This window comes from Talpa europaea, assembly GCF_964194135.1.
Source record: "Talpa europaea genome assembly, chromosome: 11".
In the NCBI taxonomy this organism is placed as follows: Eukaryota; Metazoa; Chordata; class Mammalia; order Eulipotyphla; family Talpidae; genus Talpa; species Talpa europaea.
The window spans coordinates 61,004,079-61,025,039 of NC_140078.1; the positions used below are offsets into that span (position 1 = coordinate 61,004,079).

Genomic DNA, 20,961 nt, shown 5'->3' on the forward strand with positions numbered 1-20,961 from the left:
GAAAGATCAACTATACTGTAGATTTTCTTAAAGAAGACAGGCAGACAGTTCTTCCAGTCTCTCAGTTACATGTGGAGCTAAATGCTCTCCGTTCTCTTTGCAAAAAGCAGTGTGTACTGAAGCAAATCACACGCTAGTGCCCCATGTGCTGCTGTTTATAGTGGATTTTCCCTGGAGCAAAGTAACTCTGTGATTGCCAGAAAATAGCACGCCACTGGCATGAAGGTCAGAGAGCTGGGAGACACTGTTCTCTCCATCTGCACCCGATGCCAGTCACACATGTTTCCCTCCCATACCAGAACCTGGTGGGCAGCTAACTACAGATCTTGGGGGAAATGTCTTCCCTTTGAATAAAGGTTTGAATGGACTCAGCAAATATTTATTCAGCACCATTGCACAGCATGGAGCGTGCAGGTAACACATTCTTTGCAATTGCCTAAAAGCCTTCATACCACTTTCTCAAGCCTACCTGAGTATTCGAATTGCACACACAATACATTACTTCAGCAGAACAATTAGATATACAAATGAACAAAAAGAAAACCATCACTTGAAATTACCCCAATCTTCTCCTAGTGATCATAATCATTAATATTTGGGTTATAGCCTTTCATACTTTTCTGCATTTGTTGACTCTTTGATCATCAAAGATGAGGGCATGGGAGCAGAATAAGAAACAAAACAGAGTCCCTGCCTTCATGGTGATTATGTTTGCATGGGGAAAAATTAACTGATTAAGGAGGACCAGTCGTAGGCAGCACAGGGAAAGACCATTTGAAGCAGGTCGAGCAGCTAGTTAGAGAGCCTTAGAGGAGAGTGAGCTCTGCATATTGTTGGAACTGAAAGGAAGCCAGAGGTCGATCAGGGAATGGTTGCAGAAAGCAAGGGCAGGAGCTAGATTACGGCACAGCCAAGGCCACAAGTTTCACGCATCTACTGGCAATGGAAAGGCAGTGGCGGGAGGGCTCTAATCTGTGACCTGACACCGTCGGCCCTTGTTTTCTTCAGAGCACTTATTTTGGTTGCTGTGTGATAAACACAGTGCAGGGCAGCAAGAATGAGCAAGATCTAATTGGGGGCTATTACTGTAATCTCACACAAGGACAGACAGACAGATTTTAACAAATGTAGTCATACTCTATCGATCCATCATCTTGTTAACGCTTACTTACCCTTTCATTTCATGGATGTACTATATAGTTACATGTTTAATTTATTCCTTAATAACTTATGTATTGTGGGGGTCTACTTTTGGCCAGGGACTAATCAAGGTGCTAGGTTGTCGTCAACCTTTGACTACCGTTGGCCACACTGAAACAGACCCCGTGCATGTACGGCTTCTGCACTGGGGGCTTAATACCTAAGAAAAATAGCAAAGCGCCCAAAGATTACGACTTAGGTATCAGCTCCAATCTGCTGTACTCGAAAGTAGGCGCTAAAGGTTTCATAAAATGTTCTGTTATTTCTGAGCTATAAAGCTTAGGTCGGCTTATTACCATGAATAGCTTTCCATTAATTGCTTCATTAAATCTGAAGTTTCTCACAGATGTTTAACAACAAATTGACCTAAAACTACTCTTCCTTATAAATTGTCATATTCTTTTATAATCTATGGACATCAACAGTTTCTTCACATTTATTTCTTGTAATCTACCAAGACAATGGAATTTATTATAAATAAAAAGAATAAAGGTTAAAAAAAAAACAGCTGGGTTCAGAGCTGACTGACATTGAATGACATCATATTTTATGTCACCCATTTCAGAGAAGTCCCATAAGAGATTTCGCTTTTGGCCTTCAGTGGTATCCAGGAATAAAAAAACCAAGGCAGAGATTTTGGAGAAGAGAAAAAGAACACAAAAGGTTTGTGTTAGGCAGTGTTAGCTCTAATTCTGAGCCCAGGGGAACAGAGTTAAGTTTCTGAAAATGCTCAACTGTGTCAATGAACATGCAATTTCAATTTTCAATATAGATCCAACTCTTTCAATTCATTTATTCTAAAAAAAAATCCCCTTGAATAAAACAGATTCTAATGCCCTAAAGAGCCTCTGATAATTTCTTCACAATGAACATTATTTATGCAAGAACCTCAAAACGGAAAATCAATCAAGTGGATCATGTTCGTAACAAAAATAGAAGTTTAACTATAAATTATAGTCAGATGGATACTTTTTTTTTAATAGAGGCATGTTTATTTATTTATTTATTTGTTTGTTTGTACATGCACTGGGTACAGTCAGAAGCGCGGGAGGGTGAGGGAATTCACCAGAGCCAGAGCGGGCAGCAGAGCAGGCAGAAGGACCGAAGTACACTGCTGAGGGGAGCAGCGGGCGGCAGGAGAGGTCTGCGCGCCATGTGGGACCCTCCTCCGGTGGCCGGGGAGCAGCCAGGGATCGAACCGGCGCCACAGAGGCCGCGGGCAGCTTCGCAACCCAGTGATCAACCGCTGCGCCACCGGAGAGGCCCAGATGGATACCTTTTTTTGAAGATCTAATCAGTTTTATTAAAAATCTCATGGAGCAGGCAGCATCCCACCAAGCAAGCAGAAAAATTCTATTCACGAGATGTTTTATGTTGTTGCCTCTCCCTGTTGTCCTCTCTTCTCCCCTGTCCTATCCCCTCCGGGTCCCTTTTAAAAGGACTAAGAACAGCCCTTTCTCATCAACCCTGACTGGGTCAATGCACTTGAAATTAGTTATTTTATGTTGAAATTATGTTTTTATGTCAAAATTAGTTATTTTCTGTTTCCCTCATCTGCCTTTGCAGAATATATTTTCCCGACACTATGGGCTTCCCAGTTTAGTTCTGGAGCATCCTGAAGTCAGTCAGTCTCTCTGCTTCCCTCTCTGCCTCCCTTCCCTCTCTCACACACATATAATGTGTGTGTATTAATAAATAACCAAGGAATAAGGGTTTACTATTCAAACAAATGCAGCAAACTACACAATAAGCAAGAAATCTCTAGAATTTTCCTCAGCATTCCCCCACACCCATTTCCATCCAGGAGCCTGACATCCATAAGGCAGAACACCAGAATCAACAGTCTTTTGCATAAAAGTTTTCCTTTCTGCTTCTCCTGTTCTTTTCAGGCACCTGCTTAGGCACCTGCTTAACACATCCTAACTATTATATTTCTTTGTGTCTCTCTGTCTGCTGAGTATCTGGGAGCAATTACGGTGACCAATACTATTCAAAAACAAAGCGCTGATCCTGAATTCAGAACAATGGCATATTGCAAATGTCTGGAATTCCACATCTCACTGCTGTATATCGAAAAGTTTTTTCAAAGGCAGGCATCCAGTCCTGTTTACTGGAAAGGGGGTTTCTGAGATTTATGGACATCTGTGTCAAATGTACATCTCTTTGACAAGCTTGAATGTCATGCTGTTCTCACCCAGGGCCCTTGGCTCACTACAGCACATCGTTCTCAATGTCACTATGACTGCTGGGGCCTGGGCAAGAACACGGTCACAACACAGTTTCAAGATTCCAATGCAAACCCAGGATTACGAAAAAACCCAAATGTTGATACAAAGGGATTAGAAACCAAGCACTGTCTCCAAATTAGGCTCAATGGCTTTATAATCGTATCAGGTGATAAGGAGTTTGTCAGCAGTGAGCTGCTCAGAATGCTAATTGCACACTAGAAGGGGCAGTTGGCTGCACTGCTGCCGAATATTAATTAAGCAGTCTTAAGTGATTTATACTGCCCTCATTTAAATTTACAGTGGCACACCCGCTAATAATCCCATTCATTCTCATACTGTCAAGTACAGAGATCACATTAATATTTACTTTTGTAAATTGATCTGTTGTAGTAAACCACGTATGAATAAGAGCCACTTATAAATAGAAAGCTGAAAACGTTCACGAGGTTTCAAGGAAGATGATTGAGAGTTGTATTAAAAAGACATGGGTTGGGCCTCCCCTGGTGGCGCAGCGGTTGAGTGCTGGGTTGCGAAGTTGCCCGCAGCCTCTGCAGCGCGGGTTTGATCCCCGGCCACCACGTGAGGGTCCCACATGGCACGCAGACCTCTCCTGCAGCCTGCCGCTCCCCTCAGCAGTGTACTTCGTCAGTCTGCCTGCTCTGCTCTCTCCTCTGGCGCTGGTAAAGTCTCTCATTCTCCCGCGCTTCTGACTGTACCCAGTACTTGTATAAATAAATAAATAAAATAAATCTTAAAAAAAAAAAAAGACGGGGTTGATTTATTAGGGCAAGATGTTTCAAGAAATTGAAGTGACAAATACAATAGAAGGCAAAGGCTGTTGGAGTGGTGGGGTTTTTCCCCCCGACAAAGAGTCTGTCTGAAATAACTCAGGGGTCCCATTTGGAAAAGAGCCCGATGTAAGTTCTGAGTTGAGATTTTTCATATGCATCCACTCACTTGCTGTTAAGATTCCTTACTGCATGTTAAGTGATTCTGCTTGTAAAAGTCAGTTTGCACTTGTAGTATTTTTTTTTTTTTCAGCACGGGACCTTCTTGAAAGAAAAATTCAGAAATTTGCTTCTCATTTGCATATCTTCCAAACCATAAAAGCAGATTAAGTTATCAGACAAATAAGAATGTGCTTTTGGGGATCAGCACATGTCCTGGAAATCCTGGGGCATATGGTTATTATACCTTGGATAAATGGCGCTTGTCATATATGCGAGGGGAAAAGGAGGGAAGCAGGAAAAAGAGAACAAGATGATGTTGAGGATAGATGGGGTGGGAGAGAGGATACAGATATTAAACAAGGACGAAATGGTTCAAAATATTTTGGATCTCACATGTGTGGTAGACGGTCCCATTCAACTCCCACTACAGCTAGAAGCAACAAAAACCTGCTTCCTACGGTGAGGCTTTTATATAGATTGTCTGCAATGAACATCTTAGGATGGTGGGAGAAAATGAACAAAAGTGGTCTCAAGGTAATATACTTTCTTGCTAACTGCTATATTTGCAAAAAAAGTCCTTGTAGATGCCCCGGGATGACCGAAATGCTGATGATACTTTCCAGGATAGGATAGCAAAGGTCACTGCATAATACACATTTTGACAAGACTAGAAACTTGACCAGGGCGGTTTTTATTGCAGCTAGTTTCAAAGGGATTCAGCCCGGGAGAGAACATCTCACAGCTCCTGGCTATTCCCCAGACAAGGAGGCTGGAAGTTAGGGGCTGTGAGGAAGCAGTCTCAGACTTAGGATTGGCCTGGGACCTTCTGATTTTCTTGAGTTGAGGCTTAAGGACTCTCCACCTCATCTCCCATTATTTTAAGGCACTGACACAATTCCCCCATTGATTGGGAAGGACAATGGGAATCTGATGATCTACTTTGTTTTGACAAAAAAGATAGGAAATGTAAATTCATGTTTTATTTACTGCATGATTCAGTATCAATAATGTAAAATGGTCTGGTAAAGCAACTTTTAGCAACTACTTATTTCCTTAATGTACTGACTAAGTCAGTCTGATTTTTGCTCTAAGAGTGACCTCTTAAGGACCTATCAAGACATTATGTGCTTCTTCACTGAAGAATCTCAGATGCCAGGACTTTCTAAATATGTGGGACCGTGGAATGTGGGAAAATGTGGTGTCACATATGACCTAAGAATCTAATATTAAAATTTGAAACCATACAAATACCTAAAGTAACCTCAGAGTGGAGGGCTCTTTAATATTGGCTCATGATCCAGAAACCAGAAAAGAATATATGGATAAATGTGACATGAAAGTCAATGCAAGAGCCTAAACAAAGTTAACAGGCAAAGGGAATATTGGGCGAAAAGCATTTGCAGCCCACACTGCTAACAGGGGATCTCTCTTAGAAAAAGGCCAACAACACAAAGGCAGAATGAGCTGCAGATTCAGAGTTTGCAGGAAAAGAAACACAAATGGCACATATATGTATGAAATATGCTGATCCTCACTTATGATAGGAGCAAATGTATTAAAACAATAAGACACCACTTTTTTCCATAAGGAAAAAAATCCTTAAGTTTGGCAAGACGCTGTACAGGGGAAGCTGGAGCGAAACAGACCCACGGGCCCCTTGCCACTGGAAGCAAGGGTCAGTGCCCCGCCCTAGGGAGCAATTTGGCACCTGCCACCACAATTGCAAATTCATATAACGTACACTGTAAGACAATCTGTGGTATTTATCCTATAGAGGTATTTATCCACTGGTAAAATGACACACAAACTTATTCGCCACCATATTATAGACAAACATTAAAACCAACCCTTGAAAACTGACCACAGATCTGCCATTTCCAGAGGGGGATTAAGAATGTGTGTGTGTGGGGAAAGCTCAATGGGCTATAATGAAGGATTATGGATGATTTGAGGGTGGGAGGACACCAGTGATTACACTCGAGGGGGAAATCTTATACTGTCAAAACACTAACATGTAAAGCAATGGTTCGCCAATGAAAAATTAAAACACACACACACACACACACGGGAACAACCAAAGGGACAGTCACAGGGGACTGGTTAAATGAGATGACACATCTATACAAAAGAATACAATGCCTCATACAAAAGAATGAGGTAACCACATATGCACAGAGAAATATATTAAGTGACAAAAGCAAGGTTACTGTAGTTATATATTGTATTCTGCTGTGTAATAAGGGGATGTAGGGTCATATTTGTATATACACATTGACACGTAAACTTAATAATCTGGAGCAAGAAACATCAAATTAGGGCTATATTCAGTGCAAATTAGTTCCCTATATTCAGGGGGCAGGGTGCAGGCTGGGTGGGTGATGGGATAGAGATCTAGGGTTGTAGATACATAATTTTAAAATTTGATTTTTGAGCCATGTCAAGTATTACCTACTTAAAATTTAAAACAACTTCATTGAGAAATTAAAAACTTGCACCTGCCTCTTATTGTTTTTTCTTCTCCCTTCGGGGGAGATAATTCGCCATCATTTCTTATGGCTGTCGTCGTGCTTTAAGTGGTTCTGTCCACCCTTAGTCTGTACAGCCCCATCCGAGGACTGTTTGAAGTAAGCAAGGTTAGAAAAAGGGGCGAGGAGATACTGCCCTGGGGTGAAGTGCATGGGCTGTGCAACAGCAATTTTAACTGTGTGGAGGGTTGCTATTTAGGCAGCTCTTCGGGATTTCTCCTTGGGAGGTTGCATTCCCCTCCACATCGCGATAGAGATGCAGGCTAGGAGAGTGGGGAGAAAGAGGCAGAGCGAGAGATGTGACTCTGCCCTGCAGCAACCTGGCAGAAGAGGGAGGGGCCCTGTTGTCTCAAAGGGCTTTTAATAGAGCGGAGGAAGATGGAACTGGGTCAGGAGGCTGCAGCAGAAGCTCCTGGGAATGGGGTGGGGGGCAGATAGAGAAGTGGGAAGGTGGTCTCAGTACATGCAATCCTCAGGAGGAATGAGGAGGTGAGGGTCTTGGAGGATGAGTATGGCAGGACAGCCAGCTTAGAAGAGCAGAGTCTCTGAGCCCCCTGAGAACAAGCTCTAGATCTGACTCATCTCTTCAGCATGGAATATTAGCAATTCATGTCAAGCAGTGAGGGGAAGGTCACTGCTCAGGTCTCCGGGCTAATCCCAACTCAGCCATCTAGCCAAGTAACCTCCCAGAGCCTCAGTTTCCTCATTGTCTCAACCAGGTAAAAATGTATCTTACACATGAAATATTTTCTATGTGTTTTCTCCTTTACTCTCCACCACAGCCCCACAAAAAGCAACTAACATTACACACATTTCCAGATGAGGACATGGAGGCTCAGGGGGCTTTGGTAAGTTGTTCAAGGTCACAGTCAGGAAAGGTAGAATGACAGTTAGAACCCACACCTCCCCAAGATAATGTCTGTCTTAGTTACCATATACAATAAGGCAAAGAGAAAGGACATGATTTACAATCAGGTGGATTCTAAAAATACTTGTAATTTCCTAAGATGGTCTCTCAACTCTAGCCCCAGATGGAACTGACTGTGCTTCCCCCAAGCTGTTGGCACTCAGAAGGAGAGAAGAAACCAGACAAACTAGTACCTTATTAAAAAAAAATACAGCCTCTTCGGATCTAAAATATACCCATAATAAGCCCATTCCCATATTTAGGGGCAGTTACATAAAATAGAATTGATCACAGTCTACCGAGATATGGTATCATTTCTAGAGAGGACTTAGAAGGTGGAAGTACATTTATCTTTGTGCTATCCACGAGGGGAAGCTAGCTTCTTCAAGTGTCATAGCCAAAAGCACATATTTATAATGACTGGGAATGGAAGTTGGGAATTGAAGTGAAGCCAAGATCTGTCTGTCTGTCTCTTTCTTGAGATCTCTGAGTCTAAAGTTGTGCAGAGGGTTTATCATGTCAGATCTTACAGATCTTTGCAGTTTTAAAAATGGATAGGACATGAAAGATTTCTATTAAGTAAAAAGAGATCACAGAAGGAGTAATTACATTACCAGGATCAGCAGTTACTGACTGCCTTTCCTTACAAGGCCAAAATTGCACCATCCATGTAAAAGAGGACCGATCTTGGACTTTCTCATTAACCTTCACAATTCCTATACTGCACAGGACAGACCTCATTGGCAGACCTGATTGTAATGGATGATTACCTAAAATTTCATCTCAATAAGCTGCTTTACCCATGGCCAATAAAAAGAAATCATTTGACATAAAATTCTAATGTAAAAATCTATGAATTGGACGTAGTAAGGATCTACTCACAACATAATATTAACCAGTAAATTAGTCCAGTTAGCACTTTAGTACTAAAACATTAATCACCATACTGAGTAGTTTCTTAAAATAAGCCCACAGAAATATTATCAGGAGGTTCCAGTGTGGTGACAAGATTGTTATAGTCACGCCTCCTAGACCTTATAATAACTCATTTCACAACAATACTCCTTACTAGTCAAGCTATCTAGAACTCATGTGCTTTCATTTTTTTAAATTGAGGTAACATTGGTGTACTTTTTTTTTTTTAAAGATTTATTTTTATTTATTTATACAAGCACTGGGCACAGTCAGAAGCGCGGGAGGGTGAGAGAATTCACCAGAGCCAGAGCGGGGAGCAGAACAGGCAGAAGGACCGAAGTACACTGCTGAGGGGAGCAGCGGGCGGCAGGAGAGGTCTGCGCGCCATGTGGGACCCTCCTCTGGTGGCCGGGGAGCAGCCAGGCATCGAACCGGCGCTACAGAGGCCGCGGGCAGCTTCGCAACCCAGCGCTCAACCGCTATGCCACAGGGGAGGCCCGGTGTACTTTCATGTTTAAAACGATTTCAACTTTCACCTTATTGAAAATACATTTACTCATTTCTCTCCTTCCTACTCTTGATCCCTAATTTAACTTTTAGAAATCTAACTTCACTGATATATTTCACTCAGCTAAAGTGCACACACAATGTATTTTATTTTTTTAGAAAAGCTCTGAACCATGCAAATATCTAAAATCTTAGAGAGGAAATGAATACAATAGACATATAGATACACAAACACAGAATCCCCCCAGTATGTACCATTCTAGAAAAGAAAGCATCCCCAAACCACAAAATAAAGCAAAGCAAGCACACACAGGGCATAGTTTAGCCAGGACCAGCGACCCGCAAGCTGTATTGGTATTTTCAAGTTTTACGTTGGGGAGTTTCAGTACTCTGCTGTCCGGCGGACTTTAAACTCCATGGCAACAAAACAAAAATCCAGCAAGCCAATCCCAGCCAAAGAGACACCCCTACCCCCCCTTAAGCTTGACCGCCCCTCACCTGCTCCCCTTCTTTCCTCTCTCCCCAGAAGAAGGCACTTCACGGAAACGTCTGGGAAAGCCCTTGGACTTTATTTTGTTACACCCTCTAAATGGACAAAAAACAAAAGAGAACAGGTGTAGAAGACAGTACTTTCAATTGACCACCAAAAGTTCCACACAAATATCCCCCCTCCAGCTGACAGACACATCCCATCATCGGCCCATTTGGGACACTCTCAAAAGAAAAAGCCTAAACCAAGAGGTGACTGGGGTTACTGAGGCTATTTATCTTGAGGTAAGAAAAACAAGAAATGGGAACTTTGCTCTTTAAAAGCTTGTCGTTACATACATACCCCTGCTGTGATTCAAAGGGAAAGATATCACAAACCTAATAATGAACTTTCCAGTCATGTGCCTCTTCGTCTACCTTGGACATGCTGCCCTGGCAATCAGAATGGCTTGAAATAGCACCAGAATAAACAGAACTTGGCAGAGACCCCCCTGGGTACCATTTGGACCTCCCTTCTGCCTCAAATTTCGCTGAATATGATGCTGTTAGACAAATCGAGGGTTTTATCTTTTCCCCATGCATTCCTCTCACCTCTGGACACACTCTCTCCTGATTTACAAGACAGACTGTGGACTACATAGGCAAGGTCTCTAAAAGAAAGTGGACTTAGCTGTGGTCAGGTTATTACATAGTAAGTCCAGTATTCAGTGCCCCATAAAACCTAAATAACCATAATCTCTGACCTGGCTTAGGAGTCATTTGAAAGACTTGTCACACACTCTGAAGGTGTTTAATTACAGTTAATCCTCAAACCACCTGGACTACAGGGTTTCTCACTGAAGTGATTCCTATTCTTTCCAAACTGTTGACAAAACAGCAAAGATAATCATGGATACAAGGAATCTCTTTTGAATCCCATGTACATCTCTGAATTCAGACATACAAACCCAAAGAACATTTATTATCTGCTGATTTAGTTGGTGGCTTTTTACTCTAGGAATGAAACTCTGAATTCTCAATGTTACATTATTTGTCTCGAATACAAGCTTTCATTTGTTTTAATAATTATGACTTCATAGTGGGTAAAAGTGTTTGGCATGGGAATTAAAACTTGGGAATGCGACTTAAAATTGGGGGGAGGGGATGAAAGAGAGGCGTGTGTATAATTCAGAACTTCCTGTCTCCCTCTATTGAGTACATTCTGGAACTACATCAACTGTCCTCAAAACATCACAAACACTCAGTGCGGCTATGAACATTAATCTGAAGAAATCATGAGTGTGTTGGAGTGTTTTTGCAAATTTTCATAAAAACTTGAAATTTGCAGCTTCCTAAAATATTTAGACTTCTTCTCAACCCTTAGCCCTACTCTGAATTCTGCCAGATTCACTCTTTCAGGAATGTTGGAGCAGAGCCGGCTATCTCTGCAGTTTTTCCTCACACACAATCACAGGCGCTTAAAACTACCACCCGTGAACTGACAACACTTTGCTGAAAAGCAAATGCCATGAAACCAATAACTAATATCGCGAATAATAAGGGACTACCTGAGCCAACCGACAGAACAGACACAGTCACCCCTGGGAGAGAGAAGATTTAATTCGGAGAAGCCCAAAGAAAGGTGTCGGTTCTGCAGAACAGACAGAAGCAAACAGGGGTTTCCCTTTCCTGAAAAGTGAGTTCCCTTTACAAATGTATCCAACCACTCCTTCCTTACCAGGATCGGTTCTGTCTTTTAAGGATCATGGTGTATGTTTAAATGGCAACCTTTAGCAGTGCATCTCTCCCTGCTTTTGTCTAATGACTATGTGTTAGCCTGTTCCAAGAGCTTCGGCTGGCATCTCAGGGCCAGCTCGGCAGCAGGGGGCCGGTTACTATAACAACTGACAGCTCTAGTGAATTCTGAAAGGCCCCCAGTAGCCATTTGGGAAACAGTTATTGAGCAAAAAGTTGCCTGGGATCGGCAGCATTTGCTGTCATGTGACCCGAACCTCCCCATAACAGCTGCACAGAGAAAGAAAAAAGATGCCGACCTCCAGGAAGAGCTGGGGCCCTCAGAGGCTCCCCACCCCCATGCCTGTCAGCATCTCAGAACAAGACAGTTTAATACTAAAGTGTCATCACAAACTCAAATCCTCTGGGGCAAGCCATATTTTGGCATCATGAAAGATACTTTTACTCTAGCCCCCCAGTTTGATACATTGTCAGGCTTTGGAGAGCTAAATTATAAAAATGATTCCTAATGATTAAAAAAAAAACAAACACTTGAAATATGACCACAGAGCCACGCTCCAGAAAGATGAGTGACATAGTCACCAGTTTTAAAAGAAAAAATGATGCCCGGAGTATCTGTGGTTCCCGAAGCTTTCTGTTTGCAGAAAAGATAATGGTAATCACATTAAGTCACCAGAAAGCATGACTGGGAAGCTCAGATTTTTCTAGATTTGAGAAAAGTTGAATATAAACATTACCTTTTGATTTCCACTCTCTCCCTCACATAACCTACAGAAGGGCTGGCCTGACCCAGGACTTTTGTACAGGCAGAGTTCCCATAAAAGTGGATTTCATTTTGCATGAATAGGTAGTTTGATGGCATTTTCCCTCTGGCAATACTGAGCATACTGCTCTGCCCTAAGCATTTGGATATTCTCTGTCCTATAAAAATTACAGTCAAACATGCTTTCCCCCATGAAGCCTTCCTTTGCTTTGTCTTCCTCCTGTCCCACTCTGTTGATATGGGGGGGGGGGTGTGTGTGTCAAGGGTCCCTCCCAGAGCTCAGTCCCCTTTCATCACCACTGTCACAAGGGAGCCCAAATTCAATCCCTGCGGAGCCCAAGGAGGGACTTGTGGGAGGCTCGGATTGGCTCTATCCAGCCCCAGGGAGTGTGTAGGCAACTTAGTCAGATCAGCCAGTTCATTGCCAGAACCCAGACAACTGGTGTTTTAAGTTAAATCTTCCTATTCTCAGAATAATTCTAATTTTTAAGGAAAAAAAATATTAGCTACATAAAACAATATGGAGCCCAGCAGTTTTTGATTTCTATGATTACCTGCTCATCTTCATTAACCCACAAGCTTCTTAAAGATAGGGATCTCTTTTCCTGGCTAAGTCTCCAGTACCTAGCACAAACCAGATGTGGAGGAAACGTGTCTGAATGAATAGAACAAAAGAAGGAATGGGCCTGGCATAAAAGGTCGTAAGTCAACAAACTAAAACATATGCTGAGGTCTATTTACAAAAACACACTAGCTGTGTGATCCTAAGCCAGTCATTCCCCCTTCTGGAAACACACTCCTCCATTGGGAAGATGTGAAGCTGTCCCCACCATCTTGGCTTCCACTCATGGCTACTATGAAGGTTACATAATATAACCTGTGCTTCATCTTCATTCAACCATAATTGGTTGTTACTAGTGATTGTTTCTCCCCTGCTGTCTGTTCATAGTCACCTGCATAGGAGAAATCGGTCCCACTGCACCTGCCTCCTCTATTGCTGATGTGGCATAGGGGAGAAGGCCTAAACCAATGCCACTCGTCAGCCATCAGCAAGTGAACTTGAAGTGCTGCTGTTAGAGCAGTGTTGCTGTTAGATGTGTGCCCAGGGTCACAGCGTCCCCAAGTGTCTCCGTAGCTACTGGGCTTGCAGGAGGGACCCGCCACCCAATGGAACACATGTGGTCAGCCATTCTTTAAGCCACACAGGGATGTTATCACAAGCCTACACTTGACACACACTTGCATGTGTTTTTGTGAGTCTCCAGTTATGCCAACACAAACTCCCACACATCTGTGATTTGCACCCTTTCCTATTTATTACACTGTCTCGAACTGAACATCCAGGGAAGAAAAACATTGCGATGTCAACAAACTCATTTGATTTCATGAACAGCATTCTTAATGAGGAGGCACCAACACATGCCACATTTCTGAAAATCTAAAAGGAACTTTTTTCTATCTGCCCATGAGACTAAACTGGTGGACTGATATGCCACAGAACTTACAGATGGTTTCATCATATACTGAAGAGGGACATGAATTTTTCAGAACCCTCATGATACCAGACTTTAACAAACCTGAGCCGGAAGTTCAAATTCCCATGTAGAGCTGCAGTTTTCTGTTCCAGAGTCCCTCTTGTTAGCTCAGTCCTACCTGAATCTGAGAAGTAAAGCTTAAAGAGAACTAGTGGAAAGTTCTCTTCAAAGCTAGAATTATGGTCAGAAGTTCAACTTGTCATTAAGGAAACTTAGCTCTGACCAGCTGAGACTAACACAGAACTAGTAGGTTGTGACAGTCAATATTAAAACCTAGTCAGTTTCTAGCATACCTGAAGTGTAGTTGGTCCTCTAAAATTTTCTTCTACGTGATTTAATCATTCCAAGCCATGGAAATTTTGGACACACAAACACGCATTATGAACACTGGCTGTGGAAGGGAGTAAGTGCCTTCAGGCATGCTGCTCCTCGGGTAGGCAAAATAATGTCATGATTAAGACAGTGGGGAATAGACGGGATTCAAATCTGAGACCCGCCAAAGATTAAACACCATGTTTTGGATATGTTGTCTAGTTTTACCTGACCTCAATTTTTTGATCTGCAAAACATAAAAATTCCTAGGACTTGTATACTATTTAGGAAGGGGTGTGTCCTCAGCTCGACTGGTACATAGTCAATAAAAGATCCTTGGCTACACAGGCCTGTAGAGATATGAAGTCATTTCAAGGGTAAGACTTTGCTTATCAGAGAGAAAGCTACCTTCAAAGCAATTTCCCTCAAGATTAGAGAAAACAAAACGAAACAAAAAGCCTGCGCAGCTCTCACAATTCCAAGTAGACACTAATGTCTTGAGCATAGTAGTTAAACCATTCTGTGCGAAGAGTTAACACGAGCTATATGCCGATGCACACTGCTGGAACACCCCGTACACGTAGCTCTGCTCCCAGTATCTACCTCGAATTATGCAAATTGGAAAGAAACCTTCCCCAAAACTTCCTCTGCTGAGTGGCAGCAGCTGTGCTGCTCCAAGTCTTTTGAGGAACGTCAGCACATTAGTGCCACATAAACAGCTTGTCATGATGAGGCCGGGATCGGGAGCTCTTGGAATGTGCTTTCAAGTGTAATAATTCAAAAGGTGCGTTTGTCACCATCTTGAGTAGTCAGGCCAAAACGGCACACTTCAAAAACTACTGAATTGATTTCTGCTGCTGCATTTCAATAGAAACGATTACTGCTCTAAACCAATGCCTGGCTGATATGGATTGCAGTGTTTCAAGAGTTCACACAGGGCACCGTTTACAAAAAGGAGGCAAGCTGTCACTGCTCGTTGATTTTTGTTGATTTTATCTTTATGGCTACCTCACAACCCTGACCCCGTCCCTTGTCCCAAATCACTTTGTGTATAAATCTTCCTAGCAACTATGGATTGCACTGCCATGGATTTGAGTCCCTACATCTCTTCAAGGCTGACCTTTGCAAGGAGCAGGCAAGAGAGAAGTGTGGCAAGTGACGTCTAACATTCAGTTAACATTTTAAAATAAATTTCTCCCACAAATTCATATCGCTGCCTGTAAAACTGTTGCTCAAATAGTCCCCAGTGGATAACATCTGTCAGTTGACAAACTGGATCTGTGATCTCTACCTGTATTTTCTAGTTTGGGCCAAATGTGAAGTAATAGGACTAATGATTAGTCTCTACAGGTGTCTCTCTCAGGAAATATACTGTTAACTCTGATGCCAATGGGTCTAAATATTTAAGGACACTTTCAAATACTCATGGCTCCCCCATTTAGTTTGAGTCCTTGGGGCTGTGTGACCATCTCTAGCCAATGGTGAGCAAACAATTCCACTCTGAGGTGATACGTTGAGAGCTAGATATCTGGTCCTTTTTTCTATTCCCACTCTAGCAACTGTGGGACACTTGTTCTGGAAAGCAGAGCCACAGTGGAGGACGGCTACCCACCCCACCAGACTTAACATGGATGAGAAATCAACTTCATGTTGTCAGGCTACGGGGGTGTTGGGGTGTCTCTAGGTCAGCAGCTAATGAAACCTACTCTAATACAGCTGTCCCAGCGTTAATGAGACAGCCCACTGGGTTTCAAAGTCATTTGGGAGGGAGGTGGGGACAGGTGGGTGGATCAGGTCTTTAACCTACTTACTTAGGGATATGCTCCTCTGGAATCATCTCGAGCCCATCTGGAACATCACCCAAACCAACTTCATTAACTTTATAGTCATTCCTTTCCCTTTTTTGGCCCAAAATGGTTCTGCTCAGTTGGTTCACCTACATTTACACTATATTTAGCTCCAGGCAGATGACCTTTCACTATTTCCAGGATAAGTACTTTGTGTAACTGAAATCATTCAAAGGCCTGAACTGTGAAAGAAAATTCCAAAAGCTATTTGCAAGCAGTGTTTTAAGCAACGGACAGCTGACAAAAAATTGTGTACAGCCACATGTGATAGTTTTTAAGAGACAACTTCCATTTATATCTGAAAATCTGATTTTCTTTATTAAAGAACAGTATCTTCTTTTTAGGCATACCAGGACCCAAGATTAAATCTGTATCCCTCCACCCCTGGAAAGGGCCAGCACAACAACTACTGCCGGCACATTCTCCTCGTGCGGGGGCCTGGGATGGCACCTCCCATCATGCCAGAGTAACCTCATCAAGCCTGTGAAACAGCTCTTAACTCTATTTTGTAACAGGAAACTAAGGTGGTGGAGACTTGTCTAAGCCATGTTTCTCAACTTTTTTGTTTAAATCACGGGTGTCTCCCCTTCCTTAAGGGGTCTTTAAAGACTTTTAAAAATAAACCTCCCAGTGAAATGTCAGAGTAGTAACACACTATGTGTGTATATGTACATCTACACAATGCCTGTGCCTTATACACAGAAGGAGTAAGTGCTGTCACCTCCCAAGAATCCAGTTCCCCTCTTTGGGGATGCCTGTACCCGTGTTAAGAACACAGTGGGTGAACGAACAGCGAAACTCCAAATTCCGGGCTGTCCGGCCCTGCCTGCATTCCCTTTACTGTTCACAGGACTGCCTCTTTCTCATCATGCCCTCCCACTGCTTCAGCTCCTTCATTGCCTTTCCATTATTTAAAGGTCCTCCAGGTGGCACCCAAGCTGCCCCTTCTGTCCCCATACTTTGCTTCAGCAATGAGGAAAGGCTGTTGACAACAGGCCAGGTTTAACCTCTCCACCCTCTGGCCTCCACCCTCGCTTCGTTGTCTACAGATGCTTGTGTTCAGGACCCAGCTTGGGCATCAACTCCTCCAGCGAGATTTTCCTGACCCCACAAGGTCTGGGTAAGCCTGCTACATGCTCTCATAGCAACATGGACTCGCTCCTCTCCCAACACCCTTCTTACTCGGTTATAGTGACCTCCCCCAAAGGGCTATAAGGGCCCTGTATCGCGAGGCCCAGTGCACAGGCACTTCCCGGGGAACAGGCAGCTGCAAGTGGGTTCATGCCCAAGCCATGGTAAAAAGAGTTTTATAATCTGTTAATAACTTAGCCAAGCCTTGAAACTGCTGCATGTACTCTCTACTAAACCTGCAGTAGGGGTGAGAATGAAAGTGGCCTTACATTTTCCATCCATAGCACAGGCCTGCCTGACACCAGGGTCCTCAGTGAGAAACCGAGGCTGGGCAGGCTGAGCTCACATGCCCACCGTGTTCCTTTCCCTCTCGTCCCAGGTGCATCTCCCGGCCTATCCAAGTCTGACTTTTCTTTTCTCGGGAGAGCCCTGCTCTCTTTGACTCCAACTTCCCAGCTTCTTTTGGAGATGGCACTGGCTGCTTCTGTCTGGACTGCTGCTGGCCCTTTGGGAAATGTCTCCCCGACCAGCTCAAGTACATGGCTTCATTTCTGGGCTCTAGAGTAAAAGAGAAGACCTAGAGCTGATGAGAGTTTTCAGTCCCTCTGGCCACTGGAAGGCTCTGGGGATGGACAAATCACTGAAGTCATCCATAGGAGCCACCATCTTGGGACTTAACTGTTAGAGAAGGACTCCCTTCTCAAGGGAAGGGACAATGGAAATCTAATGGTCTAAGGTGGGTCAGATGTCACCATGTAGAAACAGAGGGGCTGAGAGAGCTCAAAACAGAGCAGATCACTGAGTGTGAAAGGAACAGACACACAAATAGTTCAATGATTCTGTTCCATCTTCCAAATCCAACTGGGCCTGAGGTGCCTATCTTTTCAATTCCATGAATTAATAAACTTTGTCTTTTTGTGCTTAAGGGAGTTTGAAATAGCATTTTTATCATATATAACAGAAGTGTTCTAACCAACACAGTGGATGAGAAGCACACTGCTAAGCCCACAGCAGACATTCGAGCAAAGCTCGCTCCTCTTTCCTCCTCTGGTCAAAGCAAGTAGGTGAATTGAACAGTAAGGCACTGACCTGCTACTCCCAAACTATCTGAACATCAGTTGTGCTCTGTACTTACAGCCTGGAGGTCTCAGTGGTCACATAAACATATGGTTCTAGAGTGAACACAATCTGTGCTCAAAACCAGGACTCAATTTATTGCATGACCCTGGGCAAGTGACTTGGCCCCCATGAGTTTTTAAGGCCTTACTTTTATTTTTTTTAAGATTCATTTATTTTTATACAAGAGCTGGGGTATAGGCCAGAGGTGCAGAAGGGTGAGAGGATTCACCAGAGACAGAGTAGGGAGCAGAACAGGCAGACTGACTGAAACACACTGCTGAGGAGAGCAGTGGGCGTGATAGGAAAGGTCTGCTGCGCCATGTGGGATTCTTGCTGGCTGGTGGGATTGAGCCCACACAGCAGAGGCTGTGGACAGCCTCACTGTGATGCGCTCAACCCGCTACGCCACCGAGGCCAAGGCCTTACTTTTAAAAGGGGCACAGTAGCAGTATCTGTCACAAAGGTCTCTGGTAAGAATCACATGAGACAGTGCCACCCAAGTGCTGAGCACAGCATCTGGTACTAGAAAACTCCTTGGTGAAGATTACCAAGCACTACCCTCACCTAACAACGAAACTAGTGGAGAAACAGAATTCAGAGAGCTCGGGTTTCATTTTCTACCAGTTGTGAACCTATTAAATTACTGTGTCAACAACTCTAAGTGAATGCCCTCAGAAACCAGAAGAGCTGCAAAAGACCGGTCCCAGGTTCTAGAAGCTGTCATTCCAGCAAGCTGGTGTGGACATCGGAGTGCCAGGCCTGCCACCTGAGGAAATGACCCAGAGGTTTTGATGGCTCTTACTACTCTACTTATGCCAAGTCTGTTTGCCAATCTTCTGTTCTGTGAGCCTCGAAAGGCAAAAAAAGCAGCACTGCCTTTCCCTCTTCAAAACTGCATGGCCATAGGGATGCATATGTCTTTTCTTTTCTGCATTTACCTATTTTCTGGGTGAGCTCCCAAGGCTTCCTTCTTTCACATGACTAGAATAATCATAAAAATTAAAAGTTGGAGAGAAAAGAGGTGTCTGTCCCTCTAGGCTATTCTCATGCTCAGACAACACATCTGTCCTGACGTTAATTCAGTTTTATTTTCCTTCCTGTGAAGAGTTTTCTTCTTCACACTCACCTTTGTGTACTGCCATTAGGCAATTGGTAAAAGCTCAGAGCTAGAGTCTGCTAGATGACATACATTTGTGCGTGTAAGACATTACAAATATATTTTAAATATGAAATATTAATACTATTCAATACATATATTCCATTTGGACTCTGTTTTTCAGAAGAATAAGCAGTTCCTGTTTTCTAATGGGAAAACACACCTTGATTTGAAGAGTTTAATTAAAGTTCCTTCTGTTCTCATACGACCCCTTTCCTCAAGTAGCTTGTACTTAACATGTGCCATTTGGCTGGCCCAATGTGAGCACATCTGCTTAGCCATATGGTTCCTGGTCTTTCTGGTAACAGTGATCCATTCTGGGGTGGGCAGAGGACCAAACAGAAACAATCCCGAAGTTTTGCTAGAACTGCTTGGAACAAGATACTTCACACTGGGGCTGCTAAGCTAGGGGCACCCAACCTAGGGCAACTGTGGGCCTGCTCCTGCCCAGAGCCACCCCGTGCCAACAACCACAAAGCACTAAGCAAAGCCAAGAAATGGTGTGTGGACCTTTGGTCACTTCCACATGCTCAGCTGAACCCACGTTAGGCAGCCTCCAGTTTATCAGCGGGATCCAGAGGAATATTTCCCTTGAGCAGGTATGATGTGGAAGTGAGTCTTCAGTTCCCAGGCTCACCCCCAAACACAATTAATTCTGTTAGATGCCTTGGGATGCTTAAGATCATCCTTCCTGTTCCCTCATTCTATCCAATTGAGAACAGACCCAAAGAGAGACACACATGGTCAGTCTATCAGCAGATTCTGTTGGTGCGACCTTCAAATCACATCTTTAGCCAACTGATTACCACCACCTGTGCTGCTGCCCGCATGAGGCACCATCGCCACCACCTTATACTAGTTCAACAGCCTCCCCATCCTCCCACCCCCTGCTGGCCTCTCTGCTTCTGGCCCTACTCCTCCTCAGTCTCTCTGCAACCCAGCAGCCAAGTAATCCTGTAGTCAGGTCACAACACTCTTCTGTACAAAACTCTACTTATCTTAGAGTGAAAGGCAATGTGTCTGCCATGGTCTACAGGCTATACATGACCTGACTCTCCTCATCCAATACTCTCTCTTACCACTCTTTCCCTTACTCACGCTCCGGCCACATGACTTAGTGCTATTTCTGAATATGCCAGACAGCTCCTGCCTCAGGACCTTTGCACATTCTTTTCCTTCTGCCTGGAACTTGCCCTGGATTTGCTTAAATATCACTTGTCAGTGAGGACTTCTTTAACCACTCTCAACAGTCACCTCTAAGACTCAGCAAGGCCCTACCCTTTCAGCTTCAATTTTCTCCATTAACCACCACCATCCCAGGTATCATATATTTGACTTATATGCTTTGTTTATTACTAATATATATTTTTTTTTACTACCATCTTCCTTACTGCAATGTAAGATCTATGAGATGAGGGATTTTTCTAGCTTCACTTTTGCCTTGCCACTATCTAGAAGTGTCACACAGTAGGGACACACATTTTAATGGAAAGGGAGGAAGGGATGGATATACATTTATCATTTATGACAGTGTTAAGGGGCAGATGCCACCTACATTAGTCTTAGAGGTGAAGGCTGCCAGGCCAACCAAGTGGGACAAGCTGCCGCAATTACTCAATGAGCTGGCTGAAACAGCACAGCCA

General features: G+C 43.5%; 1 protein-coding gene across 2 annotated transcripts in view; it reads right to left on the reverse strand.

Annotated features, from left to right (window-relative positions):
* PTPRG (protein tyrosine phosphatase receptor type G) overlaps positions 1-20,961 on the reverse strand; it is a gene marked incomplete at both ends in the record, with an annotated part of 658,283 nt that overhangs the window by 42,206 nt on the left and 595,116 nt on the right. Inside the window, one exon of one of the 2 annotated variants that reach the window (XM_084246971.1) lies at positions 9,731-9,817. The exons of the other annotated variant lie outside the window; for it this stretch is intronic. Within the exon in view, the coding sequence (XP_084103097.1) occupies positions 9,731-9,817 (87 nt within the window). The remainder of the gene's footprint in view (positions 1-9,730; positions 9,818-20,961) is intronic. 2 annotated transcript variants of the gene reach the window in all.